This window comes from Panulirus ornatus, chromosome 9 (genome assembly GCF_036320965.1).
Source record: "Panulirus ornatus isolate Po-2019 chromosome 9, ASM3632096v1, whole genome shotgun sequence".
Taxonomy (NCBI): domain Eukaryota; kingdom Metazoa; phylum Arthropoda; class Malacostraca; order Decapoda; family Palinuridae; genus Panulirus; species Panulirus ornatus.
The window spans coordinates 38,119,508-38,139,118 of NC_092232.1; the positions used below are offsets into that span (position 1 = coordinate 38,119,508).

Sequence of the window (19,611 nt, forward strand, 5' to 3'; positions counted from 1 at the left end):
AAATTCTGGGGGCCTTGAAGAATGTGTGGAAGTCGAGAACATTATCTCGGAAAGCAAAAATGGGTATGTTTGAAGGAATAGTGGTTCCAACAATGTTGTATGGTTGCGAGGCGTGGGCTATGGATAGAGTTGTGCGCAGGAGGATGGATGTGCTGGAAATGAGATGTTTGAGGACAATGTGTGGTGTGAGGTGGTTTGATCGAGTGAGTAACGTAAGGGTAAGAGAGATGTGTGGAAATAAAAAGAGCGTGGTTGAGAGAGCAGAAGAGGGTGTTTTGAAGTGGTTTGGGCACATGGAGAGAATGAGTGAGGAAAGATTGACCAAGAGGATATATGTGTCGGAGGTGGAGGGAACGAGGAGAAGAGGGAGACCAAATTGGAGGTGGAAAGATGGAGTGAAAAAGATTTTGTGTGATCGGGGCCTGAACATGCAGGAGGGTGAAAGGAGGGCAAGGAATAGAGTGAATTGGAGCGATGTGGTATACCGGGGTTGACGTGCTGTCAGTGGATTGAATCAAGGCATGTGAAGCGTCTGGGGTAAACCATGGAAAGCTGTGTAGGTATGTATATTTGCGTGTGTGGACGTATGTATATACATGTGTATGGGGGGGGGGTTGGGCCATTTCTTTCGTCTGTTTCCTTGCGCTACCTCGCAAACGCGGGAGACAGCGACAAAGTATAATAAAAAAAAAAAATATATCGCTAGAGAAGGCATATGATAGAGTTGATAGGGATGCTCTGTGGAAGGTATTAAGAATATATGGTGTGGGAGGCAAGTTGTTAGAAGCAGTGAAAAGTTTTTATCGAGGATGTAAGGCATGTGTACGTGTAGGAAGGGAGGAAAGTGATTGGTTCTCAGTGAATGTAGGTTTGCGGCAGGGGTGTGTGATGTCTCCATGGCTGTTTAATTTGTTTATGGATGGGGTTGTTAGGGAGGTGAATGCAAGAGTTTTGGAAAGAGGGGCAAGTATGAAGTCTGTTGGGGATGAGAGAGCTTGGGAAGTGAGTCAGTTGTTGTTCGCTGATGATACAGCGCTGGTGGCTGATTCATGTGAGAAACTGCAGAAGCTGGTGACTGAGTTTGGTAAAGTGTGTGAAAGAAGAAAGTTAAGAGTAAATGTGAATAAGAGCAAGGTTATTAGGTACAGTACGGTTGAGGATCAAGTCAATTGGGAGGTGAGTTTGAATGGAGAAAAACTGGAGGAAGTGAAGTGTTTCAGATATCTGGGAGTGGATCTGGCAGCGGATGGAACCATGGAAGCGGAAGTGGATCATAGGGTGGGGGAGGGGGCGAAAATTCTGGGAGCCATGAAGAATGTGTGGAAGTCGAGAACATTATCTCGGAAAGCAAAAATGGGTATGTTTGAAGGAATAGTGGTTCCAACAATGTTGTATGGTTGTGAGGCGTGGGCTATGGATAGAGTTGTGCGCAGGAGGATGGATGTGCTGGAAATGAGATGTTTGAGGACAATGTGTGGTGTGAGGTGGTTTGATCGAGTGAGTAACGTAAGGGTAAGAGAGATGTGTGGAAATAAAAAGAGCAGTGGTTGAGAGAGCAGAAGAGGGTGTTTTGAAGTGGTTTGGGCACATGGAGAGAATGAGTGAGGAAAGATTGACCAAGAGGATATATGTGTCGGAGGTGGAGGGAACGAGGAGAAGAGGGAGACCAAACTGGAGGTGGAAAGATGGAGTGAAAAAGATTTTGTGTGATCGGGGCCTGAACATGCAGGAGGGTGAAAGGAGGGCAAGGAATAGAGTGAATTGGAGCGATGTGGTATACCGGGGTTGACGTGCTGTCAGTGGATTGAATCAAGGCATGTGAAGCGTCTGGGGTAAACCATGGAAAGCTGTGTAGGTATGTATATTTGCGTGTGTGGACGTATGTATATACATGTGTATGGGGGGGGTTGGGCCATTTCTTTCGTCTGTTTCCTTGCGCTACCTCGCAAACGCGGGAGACAGCGACAAAGTATAATAAAAAATAAATATATATATATATATATATATATATATATATATATATATATATATATATATATATATATATATATATATTTTAACTTTCTAAAAGGAGGAAACAGAAGAAGGAGTCATGCGGGGAGTGCTCATCCTCCTCGAAGGCTCAGATTGTGGTGTCTAAATGTGTGTGGATGTAACTAAGATGAGAAAAAAGGAGAGATAGGTAGTGTGTTTGAGGAAAGGAACCTGGATGTTTTGGCTCTGAGTGAAACGAAGCTCAAGGGTAAAGGGGAAGAGTGGTTTGGGAGTGTCTTGGGAGTAAAGTCAGGGGTTAGTGAGAAGACAAGAGCAAAGGAAGGAGAGGCACTAATCCTGAAACAGGAGTGGTGGGAGTATGTGATAGAGTGTAAGAAAGTAAACTCTACATTGATATGGGTAAAACTGAAAGTGGACGGAGAGAGATGGATGATTATTGGTGCATATGCACCTGGGCATGAGAAGAAAGATCATGAGAGGCAAGTGTTTTGGGAGAAGCTGAGTGAGTGTGTTAGTAGTATTGATGCAAGAGACCGGGTTATAGTGATGGGTGATTTGAATGCAAAGGTGAGTAATGTGGCAGTTGAGGGAATAATTGGTGTACATGGGGTGTTCAGTGTTGTAAATGGAAATGGAGAGCTAGTAGATTTATGTGCTGAAAAAGAACTGGTGATTGGGAATACCTGGTTTAAAAAGAGAGATATCCATAAGTATATGTATGTAAGTAGGAGAGATGGCCAGAGAGCGTTATTGGATTACATGTTAATTGATAGGTGCGCGAGATATATTTTTGGATGTTAATGAGCTGAGAGCTGAAAGGTGTAACTGGAGGGATGTCTGATCATTATCTTGTGGAGGCGAAGGTGAAGATTTGTAGAGGTTTTCAGAAAAGAAGAGAGAACGTTGGGGTGAAAAGAGTCGTGAGAGTAAGTGAGCTTGGGAAGGAGACTTGTGTGAGGAAGAACCAGGAGAAACTAAGTACAGAATGGAAAAAGGTGAGAACAAAGGACGTAAGGGGAGTGGGGGAGGAATGGGATGTATTTAGGGAAGCAGTGATGGCTTGCGCAACAGATGCTTGTGGCATGAGAAGCGTGGGAGGTGGCAGATTAGAAAGGGTAGCGAGTGGTGGGATGAAGGAGTAACGTTATTAGTGAAAGAGAAGAGAGAGGCATTTGGACAATTTTTGCAAGGAAATAATGCAAATGAGTGGGAGATGTATAAAACAAAGAGGCACTATGCATGCATTCTGCCAATCATTAGGTTCTTCACCATGAGCCATACATACAGTGAATATCCTCACCAACCAGTCAATAACAATCACCTCTTTTTTAATAAATTCCACTGCAATACCATCCAAACCCACCCACCAGTGCTGTATCATCAGTGAACAACAACTGACTCACTTCCCAAGCTCTCTCATCCACAATAGACTGCATACTTGCCCCTCTTTCCAAAACTCTTGCATTCACCTCCCTAACAACCCCATCCATAAACAAATTAAACAACCATGGAGACATCACACACCCCTGCCGCAAACCTACATTCACTGGGAACCAATCACTTTTCTCTCTTCCTATACATACACATGCCTTACATCCTCGATAAAAACTTTTCACTGCTTCTAACAACTTGCCCACCACACCATATATTCTTAACACCTTCCACAGAGCATCTCTATCAACTCTGTCATATGCCTTCTCCAGATCAATAAATGCTACATACAAATCCATTTGCTTTTCTAAGTATTTCTCACATACATTCTTCAAAGCAAACATCTGATCCACACATCCTCTACCACTTCTGAAACCACACTGCTCTTCCCCAATCTAATGCACCATACATGCCTTTACCCTCTCAATCAATACCCTCCCATATAATTTCCCAAGAATACTCAACAAACTTATACCTCTGTAATTTGAACACTCACCTTTATCCCCTTTGCCTTTGTACAATGGCACTATGCATGCATTCCACCAATCCTCAGGCACTTCACCATGAAACATACATACAATGAATATCCTTACCAACCAGTCAACAAAACAGTAACCCCCCTTTTTTAATAAATTCCACTGCAATACCATCCAAACTTGCTGCCTTGCCGGCTTTCATCTTCCGCAAAGCTTTTACTACCTCTTTTCTGTTTACCAAATCATTCTCCCTAACCCTCTCACTTTGCACACCACCTTGACCAAAACACCCTATATCTGCCACTCTATCATCAAACACATTCAACAAACCTTCAAAATACTCACTCCATCTCCTTCTCACTTCTCATCACCACTATTTATTATTACCTCCCCATAACCCCCCTTCACCAATGTTTCCATTTGTTCTCTTGTCTTACACACTTTATTTACCTACTTCCAAAACATCTTTTTATTTTCCAAAAATTTCATGACACTCACCCCAACTCTCATTTGCCCTCTTTTTCTTCTCTTGCATCTTTCTCTTGACCTCCTGCCTCTTTCTTTTATACATCTCCCACTCATTTGCACCATTTCCCTGCAAAACTTGTCCAAATGCCTCTCTCTTCTCTTTCACTAATAATCTTACTTCTTCATCCCACCACTCACTACCCTTTCTAATCTGCCCACTTCCCACCTTTCTCATGCCACAAGCATCTTTTGCGCAAGCCATTACTACTTCCCTAAATACATCCCATTCCTCCCCCACTCCCCTTACATCCTTTGCTCTCACCTTTTTCCATTCTGCACTCAGTCTCTCCTGGTACTTCCTCACACAAATCTCCTTCCCAAGCTCACTTACTCTCACCACTTTCTTCACCCCAACATTCTCTCGTCTTTTCTGAAAACCTCTACAAATCTTCATCTTCGCCTCCACAAGATAACGATCAAACATCCCTCCAGTTGCACATCTCATCACATTAACATCTAAAAGTCTCTCTTTCATGCGCCTATCAATTAACACGTAATCCAATAACACTCTCTGGCCATTTCTCCTACTTACATACATTTTTTTTTTTTTGCTTTGTCACTGTCTCCCGCGTTTGCGAGGTAGCGCAAGGAAACAGACGAAAGAAATGGCCCAACCCAACCCAACCCCATACACATGTATATACATACGTCCACACACGCAAATATACATACCTACACAGCTTTCCATGGTTTACCCCAGACGCTTCACACGCCTTGATTCAATCCACTGACAGCACGTCAACCCCGGTATACCACATTGCTCCAATTCACTCTATTCCTTGCCCTCCTTTCACCCTCCTGCATGTTCAGGCCCCGATCACACAAAATCTTTTTCACTCAATCTTTCCACCTCCAATTTGGTCTCCCTCTTCTCCTCGTTCCCTCCACCTCCGACACATATATCCTCTTGGTCAATCTTTCCTCACTCATTCTCTCCATGTGCCCAAACCATTTCAAAACACCCTCTTCTGCTCTCTCAACCACGCTCTTTTTATTTCCACACATCTCTCTTACCCTTACATTACTTACTCGATCAAACCACCTCACACCACACATTGTCCTCAAACATCTCATTTCCAGCACATCCATCCTCCTGCGCACAACTCTATCCATAGCCCACGCCTCGCAACCATACAACATTGTTGGAACCACTATTCCTTCAAACATACCCATTTTTGCTTTCCGAGATAATGTTCTCGACTTCCACACATTCTTCAAGGCTCCCAGAATTTTCACCCCCTCCCCCACCCTATGATCCACTTCCGCTTCCATGGTTCCATCCGCTGCCAGATCCACTCCCAGATATCTAAAACACTTCACTTCCTCCAGTTTTTCTCCATTCAAACTCACCTCCCAATTGACTTGACCCTCAACCCTACTGTACCTAATAACCTTGCTCTTATTCACATTTACTCTTAACTTTCTTCTTTCACACACTTTACCAAACTCAGTCACCAGCTTCTGCAGTTTCTCACATGAATCAGCCACCAGTGCTGTATCATCAGCGAACAACAACTGACTCACTTCCCAAGCTCTCTCATCCCCTAACAGACTTCATACTTGCCCCTCTTTCCAAAACTCTTGCATTCACCTCCCTAACAACCCCATCCATAAACAAATTAAACAACCATGGAGACATCACACACCCCTGCCGCAAACCTACATTCACTGAGAACCAATCACTTTCCTCTCTTCCTACACGTACACTTACATACATACATACATACACTTACATACATATACTTATGTATATCTCTCTTTTTAAACCACGAAGCTCAAGGGTAAAGGGGAAGAGTGGTTTGGGAATGTCTGGGGAGTAAAGTCAGGGGTTAGTGAGAGGACAAGAGCAAGGGAAGGAGTAGCAATACTCCTGAAACAGGAGTTGTGGGAGTATGTGATAGAATGTAAGAAAGTAAATTCTCGATTAATATGGGTAAAACTGAAAGTTGATGGAGAGAGGTGGGTGATTATTGGTGCATATGCACCTGGGCATGAGAAGAAAGATCATGAGAGGCAAGTGTTTTGGGAGCAGCTGAATGAGTGTGTTAGTGGTTTTGATGCACGAGACCGGGTTATAGTGATGGGTGATTTGAATGCAAAGGTGAGTAATGTGGCAGTTGAGGGAATAATTGGTATACATAGGGGTGTTCAGTGTTGTAAATGGAAATGGTGAAGAGCTTGTAGATTTGTGTGCTGAAAAAGGACTGATGATTGGAAATACCTGGTTTAAAAAGCGAGATATACATAAGTATACTTATGTAAGTAGGAGAGATGGCCAGAGAGCGTTATTGGATTACGTGTTAATTGACAGGCGTGCGAAAGAGAGACTTTTGGATGTTAATGTGCTGAGAGGTGCAACTGGAGGGATGTCTGATCATTATCTTGTGGAGGCTAAGGTGAAGATTTGTATGGGTTTTCAGAAAAGAAGAGTGAATGTTGGGGTGAAGAGGGTGGTGAGAGTAAGTGAGCTTGGGAAGGAGACCTGTGTGAGGAAGTACCAGGAGAGACTGAGTACAGAATGGAAAAAGGTGAGAACAATGGAAGTAAGGGGAGTGGGGGAGGAATGGGATGTATTTAGGGAATCAGTGATGGATTGCGCAAAAGATGCTTGTGGCATGAGAAGAGTGGGAGGTGGGTTGATTAGAAAGGGTAGTGAGTGGTGGGATGAAGAAGTAAGAGTATTAGTGAAAGAGAAGAGAGAGGCATTTGGACGATTTTTGCAGGGAAAAAATGCAATTGAGTGGGAGATGTATAAAAGAAAGAGACAGGAGGTCAAGAGAAAAGTGCAAGAGGTGAAAAAAAGGGCAAATGAGAGTTGGGGTGAGAGAGTATCATTAAATTTTAGGGAGAATAAAAAGATGTTCTGGAAGGAGGTAAATAAAGTGCGTAAGACAAGGGAGCAAATGGGAACTTCAGTGAAGGGCGCAAATGGGGAGGTGAAAACAAGTAGTGGTGATGTGAGAAGGAGATGGAGTGAGTATTTTGAAGGTTTGTTGAATGTGTTTGATGATAGAAAGGCAGTTGTAGGGTGTTTTGGTCGAGGTGGTGTGCAAAGTGAGAGGGTTAGGGAAAATGATTTGGTAAACAGAGAAGAGGTAGTGAAAGCTGTGCGGAAGATGAAAGCCGGCAAGGCAGCAGGTTTGGATGGTATTGCAGTGGAATTTATTAAAAAAGGGGGTGACTGTATTGTTGACTGGTTGGTAAGGTTATTTAATGTATGTATGACTCATGGTGAGGTGCCTGAGGATTGGTGGAATGCGTGCATAGTGCCATTGTACAAAGGCAAAGGGGATAAGAGTGAGTGCTCAAATTACAGAGGTATAAGTTTGTTGAGTATTCCTGGTAAATTATATGGGAGGGTATTGATTGAGAGGGTGAAGGCATGTACAGAGCATCAGATTGGGGAAGAGCAGTGTGGTTTCAGAAGTGGTAGAGGATGTGTGGATCAGGTGTTTGCTTTGAAGAATGTATGTGAGAAATACTTAGAAAAGCAAATGGATTTGTATGTAGCATTTATGGATCTGGAGAAGGCATATGATAGAGTTGATAGAGATGCTCTGTGGAAGGTATTAAGAATATATGGTGTGGGAGGAAAGTTGTTAGAAGCAGTGAAAAGTTTTTATCGAGGATGTAAGGCATGTGTACGTGTAGGAAGAGAGGAAAGTGATTGGTTCTCAGTGAATGTAGGTTTGCAGCAGGGGTGTGTGATGTCTCCATGGTTGTTTAATTTGTTTATGGATGGGGTTGTTAGGGAGGTAAATGCAAGAGTTTTGGAAAGAGGGGCAAGTATGAAGTCTGTTGGGGATGAGAGGGCTTGGGAAGTGAGTCAGTTGTTGTTCGCTGATGATACAGCGCTGGTGGCTGATTCATGTGAGAAACTGCAGAAGCTGGTGACTGAGTTTGGTAAAGTGTGTGGAAGAAGAAAGTTAAGAGTAAATGTGAATAAGAGCAAGGTTATTAGGTACAGTAGGGTTGAGGGTCAAGTCAATTGGGAGGTGAGTTTGAATGGAGAAAAACTGGAGGAAGTGAAGTGTTTTAGATATCTGGGAGTGGATCTGGCAGCGGATGGAACCATGGAAGCGGAAGTGGATCATAGGGTGGGGGAGGGGGCGAAAATTCTGGGGGCCTTCAAGAATGTGTGGAAGTCGAGAACATTATCTCGGAAAGCAAAAATGGCTATGTTTGAAGGAATAGTGGTTCCAACAATGTTGTATGGTTGCGAGGCGTGGGCTATGGATAGAGTTGTGCGCAGGAGGATGGAGGTGCTGGAAATGAGATGTTTGAGGACAATGTGTGGTGTGAGGTGGTTTGATCGAGTGAGTAACGTAAGGGTAAGAGAGATGTGTGGAAATAAAAAGAGCGTGGTTGAGAGAGCAGAAGAGGGTGTTTTGAAGTGGTTTGGGCACATGGAGAGAATGAGTGAGGAAAGATTGACCAAGAGGATATATGTGTCGGAGGTGGAGGGAACGAGGAGAAGAGGGAGACCAAATTGGAGGTGGAAAGATGGAGTGAAAAAGATTTTGTGTGATCGGGGCCTGAACATGCAGGAGGGTGAAAGGAGGGCAAGGAATAGAGTGAATTGGAGCGATGTGGTATACCGAGGTTGACGTGCTGTCAGTGGATTGAATCAAGGCATGTGAAGCGTCTGGGGTAAACCATGGAAAGCTGTGTAGGTATGTATATTTGCGTGTGTGGACGTATGTATATACATGTGTATGAGGGGGGGGGTTGGGCCATTTCTTTCGTCTGTTTCCTTACACTACCTCGCAAATGCGGGAGACAGCGACAAAGTATAATATAAAAAAATATTTCAGATAACCAGTCCTTTTTCAGTACACAAATCTACAAGCTCTTCCCCATTTCCATTTATAACAATGAACACCCCATGTACACCAATTATTCCCTCCACTGCCACATTACTCACTTTTGCATTCAAATCATCCATCATCATAACCCGGTCTTGTGCATCAAAACTGCTAACACACTCACTGAGCTGCTCCCAAAATACTTGCCTCTCATGATCTTTCTTCTCATACCCAGGTGCATAGACACCAATAATCACCCATCTCTCTCCATCCACTTTCAGTTTTACCCATATCAATCTAGAGTTTACTTTCTTACACCTTATCGCATACTCCCACAACTCCTGTTTCAGGAGTAGTGCTACTCCTTCCTTTGCTCTTGTCCTCTAACCAACCCCTGACTTTACTCCCAAAAAATTCCCAAACCACTCTTCCCCTTTACCCTTGAGCTTCATTTCATTCAGAGCCAAAACATCCAGGTTCCTTTCCTCAAACATACTACCTATCTCCTTTTTTCTCATCTTAGTTAAATCTACACACATTTAAACACTCCAATCTGAGCCTTCGAGGAGGATGAGCACTCCGCACTTGACTCCTTCTGTTTCCCCTTTTAAAAAGTTAAAATATAAAGAGGGAAGGGTTTCTAGATCCCCACTCCCATCCCCTTTAGTATGTGCATATATGTGTCTGTGAGTGGATGGGTCTTTCTTTGTCTTGAAGCGCTGAAATATGTGAAGAAAGATCATTAACTGGGGGGCAAAAATGGTCATACATGAAGGTATAATAGTCCCGAAAATACGTTATGAATACAAGGCATGAGTTATAGATAAGACTGTGCTGAGGAGGGTGGGTGTGTTGTAATGTTTAATGACAATATCTGTTGTGTGAGTAGGTGTGATTAAGTCCTGAAAATGAGATGGCTAAGGGAGAAGTGTACTTATAAAAAGAGTGCAAATGAGAGAGCTGAAGATGGTGTGCTGAAATGGCTTAGACATATGGAAAGACTCAGCGAGGAAAGGTTGACAAAGGAGACATATGTGTGAGATGTGGAAGGAAAAATTAGAATGGGAAGACCAAACTGGAGACAGAGTGGAAAAGCTTTTGAGCGATCGGGAACTGAACATGTAAGAGGGTGATAGGCATGCATGGGATTGAGTGAATTGAAATAATGTGGTATACAAGAATTGATGTGCTGTCAATGGACTGAACCAGGACATGTGAAGCATATGGTGTAAACCATGGAAAGATCTGTGGGTCCTGGTTGTAGACAGGGAGTTGTAGTTTTGATGCATTACATGACAGCTAAAGAATGGATGTGAGTAGGTGCAGCATTTCTTCAATACAGGAAATGGCAATCAAGTATGAACAAAATAACAATAATCATCATTGTTTTCTGGCATATCAAACTTCTTCCCTAAATTTATGTCCACCATCATGTTAGATTTTCATTTCACTAAGCTGCATGTGTTTACATACAGCAGTCTTTTGCTGCCTCCATGGCACCTCCAGGGTTGGGGCAATTACACTTTAGAAATTAAATTACAATTACAAATACTTTCCATTTTCTTAAATTCCAATTATAATCATAAATACATTTGGGAATAGCAATTACATGACAATTACACTTACAAAACAAAATCAATTATTATAACAACTACAATTTCCTAAATTTGGAAAAAAATAATTTTCGTTAAAAAACACTAATTCTGCACTGTAAGGTTATCCTTTATTTCCGAACAAATGTCACAAACTATTTTGAAAACAAAAATAAGAAGTTGCAAATTGTAACTATAAAGCTGGTAGTCTTTCAAACAATTCACCATTGCACTTTGTCAGTAATAGTAAACACAAAGAAGTGACACCAAGCTGAGCTCTGTTAGCAGCGGAAAAGTTTTCTGCAATGCTGAAAACTCACTCTGATGAAGCAGATGTAGGAGTACACCCAGTCACCTCTCTTGCAAGGTTCTTCAGTGGGAGCAATGTTTGGGACCCTTCTTTCCAGTAAAGCATTGGATCACTTAAAAATGATAGAGTTCCTTCCTCTACATGTTGCTTCATCTAAAGACTCATTGATACTGTGCTTCCCTGTTAAACCTGATGATTTTGGATTTTCACTGAACATTTTGGTATGAAGGAAAAAGTCTGGGTCTTTTTGATTCAGGTAATCAAACTGGACTGGTTTCCATTACAAGAGCAGAAGGACCAAGTGCAGGTACATGTCAAGGAAATGCTTGAAGAATTGGAGGTAGTTCAGGATGGGTCAATATCAACAATGGACAATGAAAGTATCAAGGAAGATCTAGCTTGATACTTTCATTATCCATTGTTGATGTTGACCCCTCCTGAACTACCTCCAATTCTTCAAGCATTTCCTTGACATGTACCAGCACTTGGTCCTTCTGCTCTTGTAATGGAAGCCAGTCCAGTTTGAATCTAGGGTCCAAAAATCTGCTACTTGAATCCAACCTTTTCTTCACAGAGTCCAATAGGACTTAAGCCAGTGAGTGCTTAAGTCCTAAAATCACTGGTCCAATAGCATAAATGGTCATTTTCTTCTGCCCCTCTACAACTTCCATGGCCTCTTGAAAAGGTTCAAGGACAATCACAAGCTCCTTTAAAGCAGAAATCTCCACTGGCATGATTTTCTTACTCCTCTGCTCTCTCTGGGACAGATCAATTTCATTATTCACCTCTGCAGGGTTCTTGAGTTCATATAATGTTTTGTTTTATGTTATTATCGAACTGATATTTTTTTCTTTTTTGGGTAGGGTCAAGGGATCAATTGGGTGGACTCAAACGGTAAATAATGAAAAAGTACTGCAAGCAAGTACTGCCACCACTACCAGCTGTACTTTTCATAAACCATACTGCTACTGCCACTATAATTTTGAACCAGTATCACTACTACTGTTACTTTAAAAGTACTGTCTGCCCACCACTGCATTTACAAGGTTACCAATACCACTTTCCTCCCCTTTCACAATTACAATTACTTGATCACTTAATTCATTACAATTACAATTAATTTTCTTAAAATCTATTTTCAATTACAATTACAATATTTCTGTAATTAATTACATTTCAACTGAATTACATTTTCTTTGATTAATTACATTTCAACTGAATTACAATCACAATTACTCCAACCCAGGTCACCTCAACCTCATCAAGAACTGTTTTAGATACAATCAGCTTTTTCCCTAACTTATCCTGCACAGTGTGTTACATACTTTCAATTTTGCTATTGTAATCTACCTGAGGAAAACACTCAAAAACAAGATATGAGACTTCAAACAATCTTAACTGGATCTTCACTTCCAAAGAATAAAACATAATTTACTAAATCCCCAGAAGGAGGCTGAAGGACCTCCTTTGTAAATTCGTGCTAAACTTTCCTAATTCTGTAATTTTGTGACTGCTCAGACAAACTAAAATGAAGTGGCTTTCTCATTAAAATAAGTTTTACTTAGTTCAATGAAAATGGCATCAAAGACTCACATCAGCACCCTTCAATGTACTCTTCAGGACAGACACCACCTCATCCTGGTAGGCTACATCATCCACAGTCTTCGGGCGACTGAAAGAAGAAATCTTATTTTTAATAGCATGAAAGTGTTATATTTTTCAAATGATATACAAACTATGAAAAGAAAGTAAACATGCATATGTAAAATGACATTTGTGAACAAGTGTGGGCATATATGGGATCATGTATGCTTATGTGTATATGTAATTATTCATTGAAGCATATGTAGGAACTTTTCACTCAAGGGACCACCACTCATAGTTTAATTTAATAGTTCTGTCAAACAGGCTTCTTAGTTTCTCAATCCCTTCTACATTTTCTATTTCTTCATCAACCTTTCTCTATACAACCACTACTATGTTACCAAAGAAGTATTTTCTCATGTCCTTACTGACTCACCTCTTCCTCAAATTTCAGTTACAAGTTTTAATTGCATGATTTCAATTTACTTTGAAATAATGATCGACATGAACATCATAATCCATAATGATTTTGAAACTGAATATCATGTCGCTCTTCAACATTTTCTTATATTTATTTATTTATTTTGCTTTGTCGCTGTCTCCCGCGTTTGCGAGGTAGCGCAAGGAAACAGACGAAAGAAATGGCCCAACCCACCCCTATACACAATGTATTTACATACACGTCCACACACGCAAATATACATACCTATACATCTCAATGTACACATATATATACACACACAGACACATACATATATACCCATGCACACAATTCACACTGTCTGCCTTTATTCATTCCCATCGCCACCTCGCCACACATGGAATACCATCCCCCTCCCCCCTCATGTGTGCGAAGGTAGCACTAGGAAAAGACAACAAAGGTCCCATTCGTTCACACTCAGTCTCTAGCTGTCATGCAATAATGCCCGAAACCACAGCTCCCTTTCCACATCCAGGCCCCACACAACTTTCCATGGTTTACCCCAGACACTTCACATGCCCTGATTCAATCCACTGACAGCACGTCAACCCTGGTATACCACATCGATCCAATTCACTCTATTCCTTGCCCTCCTTTCACCGTCCTGCATGTTCAGGCCCCTGCATGTCCTGCATGTTCAGGCACAAAATCTTTTTCACTCAATCTTTCCACCTCCAATTTGGTCTCCCTCTTCTCCTCGTTCCCTCCACCTCCGACACATATATCCTCTTGGTCAATCTTTCCTCACTCATTCTCTCCATGGGCCCAAACCATTTCAAAACACCCTCTTCTGCTCTCTCAACCACGCTCTTTTTATTTCCACACATCTCTCTTACCCTTACATTACTTACTCGATCAAACCACCTCACATCACACATTGTCCTCAAACATCTCATTTCCAGCACATCCATCCTCCTGCGCACAACTCTATCCATAGCCCACGCCTCGCAACCATACAACATTGTTGGAACCACTATTCCTTCAAACATACCCATTTCTGCTTTCCGAGATAATGTTCTCGACTTCCACACATTCTTCAAGGCTCCCAGGATTTTCGCCCCCTCCCCCACCCTATGATTCACTTCCGCTTCCATGGTTCCATCCGCTGCCAGATCCACTCCCAGATATCTAAAACACTTTACTTCCTCCAGTTTTTCTCCATTCAAACTTACCTCCCAATTGACTTGACCCTCAACCCTACTGTACCTAATAACCTTGCTCTTATTCACATTTACTCTTAACTTTCTTCTTTCACACACTTTACCAAACTCAGTCACCAGCTTCTGCAGTTTCCCACATGAATCAGCCACCAGCGCTGTATCATCAGCGAACAACAACTGACTCATTTCCCAAGCTCTCTCATCCACAACAGACTTCATACTTGCCCCTCTTTCCAAAACTCTTGCATTCACCTCCCTAACAACCCCATGCATACACAAATTAAACAACCATGGAGACATCACACACCCTTGCCGCAAACCTACATTCACTGAGAACCAATCACTTTCCTCTCTTCCTACACGTACACATGCCTTACATCCTCGATAAAAACTTTTCACTGCCTTCTAACAACTTGCCTCCCACACCATATATTCTTAATACCTTCACAGAGCATCTCTATCAACTCTATCATATGCCTTCTCCAGATCCATAAATGCTACATACAAATCCATTTGCTTTTCTAAGTATTTCTCACATACATTCTTCAAAGCAAACACCTGATCCACACATCCTCTACCACTTCTGAAACCACACTGCTCTTCCCCAATCTGATGCTCTGTACATGCCTTCACCCTCTCAATCAATACCCTCCCATATAATTTACCAGGAATACTCAACAAACTTATACCTCTGTAATTTGAGCACTCACTCTTATCCCCATTGCCTTTGTACAATGGCACTATGCACGCATTCCACCAATCCTCAGGCCCCTCACCATGAGTCATACATACATTAAATAACCTTACCAACCAGTCAACAATAAAGTCACCCCCTTTTTTAATAAATTCCACTACAATACCATCCAAACCTGCTGCCTTGCCGGCTTTCATCTTCCGCAAAGCTTTTACTACCTCTTCTCTGTTTACCAAATCATTTTCCCTAACCCTCTCACTTTGCACACCACCTCGACCAAAACACCCTATATCTGCCACTCTATCATCAAACATATTCAACAAACCTTCAAAATACTCACTCCATCTCCTTCTCACATCACCACTACTTGTTATCACCTCCCCATTTGCGCCCTTCACTGAAGTTTCCATTTGCTCCCTTGTCTTACGCACTTTATTTACCTCCTTCCAGAACATCTTTTTATTCTCCCTAAAATTTAATGATACTCTCTCACCCCAACTCTCATTTGCCCTCTTTTTCACCTCTTGCACCTTTCTCTTGACCTCCTGTCTCTTTCTTTTATACATCTCCCACTCAATTGCATTTTTTCCCTGCAAAAATCGTCCAAATGCCTCTCTCTTCTCTTTCACTAATAATCTTACTTCTTCATTCCACCACTCACTACCCTTTCTAATCGACCCACCTCCCACTCTTCTCATGCCACAAGCATCTTTTGTGCAATCCATCACTGATTCCCTAAATACATCCCATTCCTCCCCCACTCCCCTTACTTCCATTGTTCTCATCTTTTTCCATTCTGTACTCAGTCTCTCCTGGTACTTCCTCACACAAGTCTCCTTCCCAAGCTCACTTACTCTCACCACCCTCTTCACCCCAACATTCACTCTTCTTTTCTTAAAACCCATACAAATCTTCACCTTAGCCTCCACAAGATAATGATCAGACATCCCTCCAGTTGCACCTCTCAGCACATTAACATCCAAAAGTCTCTCTTTCGCGCGCCTGTCAATTAACACATAATCCAATAACGCTCTCTGGCCATCTCTCCTACTTACATACGTATACTTATGTATATCTCGCTTTTTAAACCAGGTATTCCCAATCACCAGTTCTTTTTCAGCACATAAATCTACAAGCTCTTCACCATTTCCATTTACAACACTGAACACCCCATGTATACCAATTATTCCCTCAACTGCCACATTACTCACCTTTGCATTCAAATCACCCATCAATATAACCCGGTCTCGTGCATCAAAACCACTAACACACTCATTTAGCTGCTCCCAAAACACTTGCCTCTCATGATCTTTCTTCTCATGCCCAGGTGCATATGCACCAATAATCACCCATCTCTCTCCATCAACTTTCAGTTTTACCCATATTAATCGAGAATTTACTTTCTTACATTCTATCACATACTCCCACAACTCCTGTTTCAGGAGTTGTGGGAGTATGTGACATGTGGGAGTATGTGACCTGCAAAAATAATGATTTTGAAACAGAATATCGCATCCCTCTTCAACATTTTCTTAACTTGCAAAAATATTTCATCTTAATTCTGGAATCATTCTTAACATGTTGGACCTTCTTTGGGAGGTGTACATGTTTCTTCACAAGGGGAAACAAAAATGAAGATGCATATTATACCTCGGATAATATACACCAAGAATATCTCTCTGACAGTCAACTGCCCATATACTTGAAAAAAAATTTGACTAACATAAATATATAATTACCTTCCCAATACACCTTCAAATATGATTTTATAGGGAAAGGGCTGGTCCTAGATTCCATTTACAGCCTGATCTTTGTAGCTCCTTATCCTATAAGACATATTCAGACACCAGTCTATTTTCAATGCCATTCTTATTATCTTGCACTTACTTGGGATGAACTTCTTTAGCTATTTCTATGATCACTGCCAGAGTTCATGAGATCTTTTAAGTTTTTGCACCCCTCAACAGTTGTAAAACAGGTGAAGACCTCTATCAAAAATTTGATATCATAAAAACATATACAAGTATGATCCTAGTTCAGGGACCTCTCAATTCATGCAACAGTTACGATCTCGGATAAGATCATACAAATCTAAACTGGGGATTTTGTTGTAAGTAAGACAGTAGCGAATATTATACCAGTGAAAAAGTACAGTATATATGTATCGGGAAATATGAAATACTATAATACACATACAGTTTAGCAAGTTCTATCAATAAAAGCAAAAAAACTTTGAATCATGGCACACTCTTTTCTTCACAAGAATTTACATATGTTCTCAAAGGCATTCTCTTCCTAAATACTGTGGTATCATCCATGTTAAAAATCTGCTTTGGAGAATAATGGACTTTCTCAGTACAATTTGGGAATTTAAAATCCATGGGGCCAGATTGTGTTTCAGAATTTGGAACTTTTCAGCATTTGGAATATCAGAATAATTTTAGTAGCTAACTGAGTGGGGTCCCACACTCTAGCCATGATTTTCTGATACAGATGTGATAGTCACCCAGTGGGATCAGGGGTAATGCCTAACTCTATAATTGGTACAAATGCCTACTGAATACTGAAATAGATGAACTTATCTAGGAGGCCTGAGAAAACGTTCACTCCCCAACCGCCTACCTCAATTCCTCATCACCAGCATTCTCGGTAAAAATCATTTCTATCTGAGTTATCAATGGAGAACTGTACTTTAAGAGAACAACAAGCCCAAGCCCATAGACGAGGAGACAGCAGAGTTTGTTAGGAGAAGGAGAATTTCATAGTGGGAAGCGAAGGTAGCATGTACTGCTCAGCAGACAGCGAGTGTGTGATGACTGATGCATGAGTTAAATATAACATCATAGGGTTAAATATGAATCATAGGGTGGGGGAGGGGGCGAAAATCCTGGGAGCCTTGAAGAATGTGTGGAAGTCGAGAACATTATCTCGGAAAGCAAAAATGGCTATGTTTGAAGGAATAGTGGTTCTAACAATGTTGTATGGTTGCGAGGCGTGGGCTATGGATAGAGTTGTGCGCAGGAGGGTGGATGTGCTGGAAATGAGATGTTTGAGGACAATGTGTGGTGTGAGGTGGTTTGATCGAGTAAGTAATGTAAGGGTGAGAGAGATGTGTGGAAATAAAAAGAGCGTGGTTGAGAGAGCAGAAGAGGGTGTTTTGAAATGGTTTGGGCACATGGAGAGAATGAGTGAGGAAAGATTGACCAAGAGGATATATGTGTCGGAGGTGGAGGGAATAAGGAGAAGTGGGAGACCAAACTGGAGGTGGAAAGATGGAGTGAAAAAGATTCTGAGTGATTGGGGCCTGAACATGCAGGAGGGTGAAAGGCAGGCAAGGAATAGAGTGAATTGGATCGATGTGGTATACCAGGGTTGACGTGCTGTCAGTGGATTGAATCAGGGCATGTGAAGCATCTGGGGTAAACCATGGAAATCTGTGTGGGGCCTGGATGTGGAAAGGGAGCTGTGGTTTCGGGCATTATTGCATGACAGCTAGAGACTGAGTGTGAACGAATGAGGCCTTTGCTGTCCTTTCCTATCGCTACCCCGCACACATGAGGGGGGAGGGGGATGGTATTCCATGTGTGGTGAGGTGGCGATGGGAATGAATAAAGGCAGACAGTGTGAATTGTGTGCATGGGCATATATGTATGTGTCTGTGTGTGTATATATATGTGTACACTGTGATGTATAGGTATGTATATTTGCGTGTGTGGACGTGTGTGTATATACATGTGTATGGGGGTGGGTTGGGCCATTTCTTTTGTCTGTTTCCTTGCGCTACCTCGCAAACGCGGGAGACAGCGACAAAGCAAAATAAAAAATAAAAATATAATGTTGATCCATAATGGCACCATGGGATTGACAAAATCTTTATAACTCACAAGAAAAAAAACCCTTTACAAGTTTTCTTATATTTTCCAAGACCTCATTAAGGGGGAATAACATAAGAATATTACATGAAAGTATATAAACAAACCCAAAAGGAACAGGGCTCCTATCCTGAACCACCCATGGAAAAAGTTGCATCTGAGGAACATGGTGCCCAACCTAACCACACACAAACTAGGTTTGGGCTACAGTGAGCTATGAGGATGCACCATAATGCGAAGTGAAGTAGTTGTGGTAGTGTTTATCTTTCAAGGCTTCAGGATAATTTCACTGTAATGATATTGAAACATTGCTCATTTGAGTTACTAACTGAAAACTATACTTCAGGAAAACAATGGGCCCATAGCCAGGAAGGAACCTATTCCTCTGGATAAAACAGTGTTCCTTAGTGGGAGGCAAAGGTGGCACTCAACGCTTCATAGACAGCAAGCGTGTGTGATACTGATGAATGAGTTAACATGTATGTACCCATAATAATGTTGATCCATAATGGCACCATGAGGTAGGCAAAATCTTCATAACTGGAAAAACAAAAGAACACATTCCCAAGTTTTTGTCCATTTTCCAAGACCTCTTTGGGGGAAATAACAAAGGAATATTACACAAAAGCAAATAAACAAATCTAAAAGGAATAGGGCTTCTAGCATGACCCATCACTACCTGA

At 41.7% G+C, this 19,611-nt stretch overlaps 1 protein-coding gene across 1 annotated transcript in view; it reads right to left on the reverse strand.

Annotated features, from left to right (window-relative positions):
• LOC139750053 (replication factor C subunit 4) overlaps positions 1 to 19,611 on the reverse strand; it is an 84,460-nt gene that overhangs the window by 38,507 nt on the left and 26,342 nt on the right. The window contains exon 3 of the mRNA XM_071664392.1: positions 12,731 to 12,809. Coding sequence (XP_071520493.1) covers positions 12,731 to 12,809 — 79 coding nt within the window. The remainder of the gene's footprint in view (positions 1 to 12,730; positions 12,810 to 19,611) is intronic.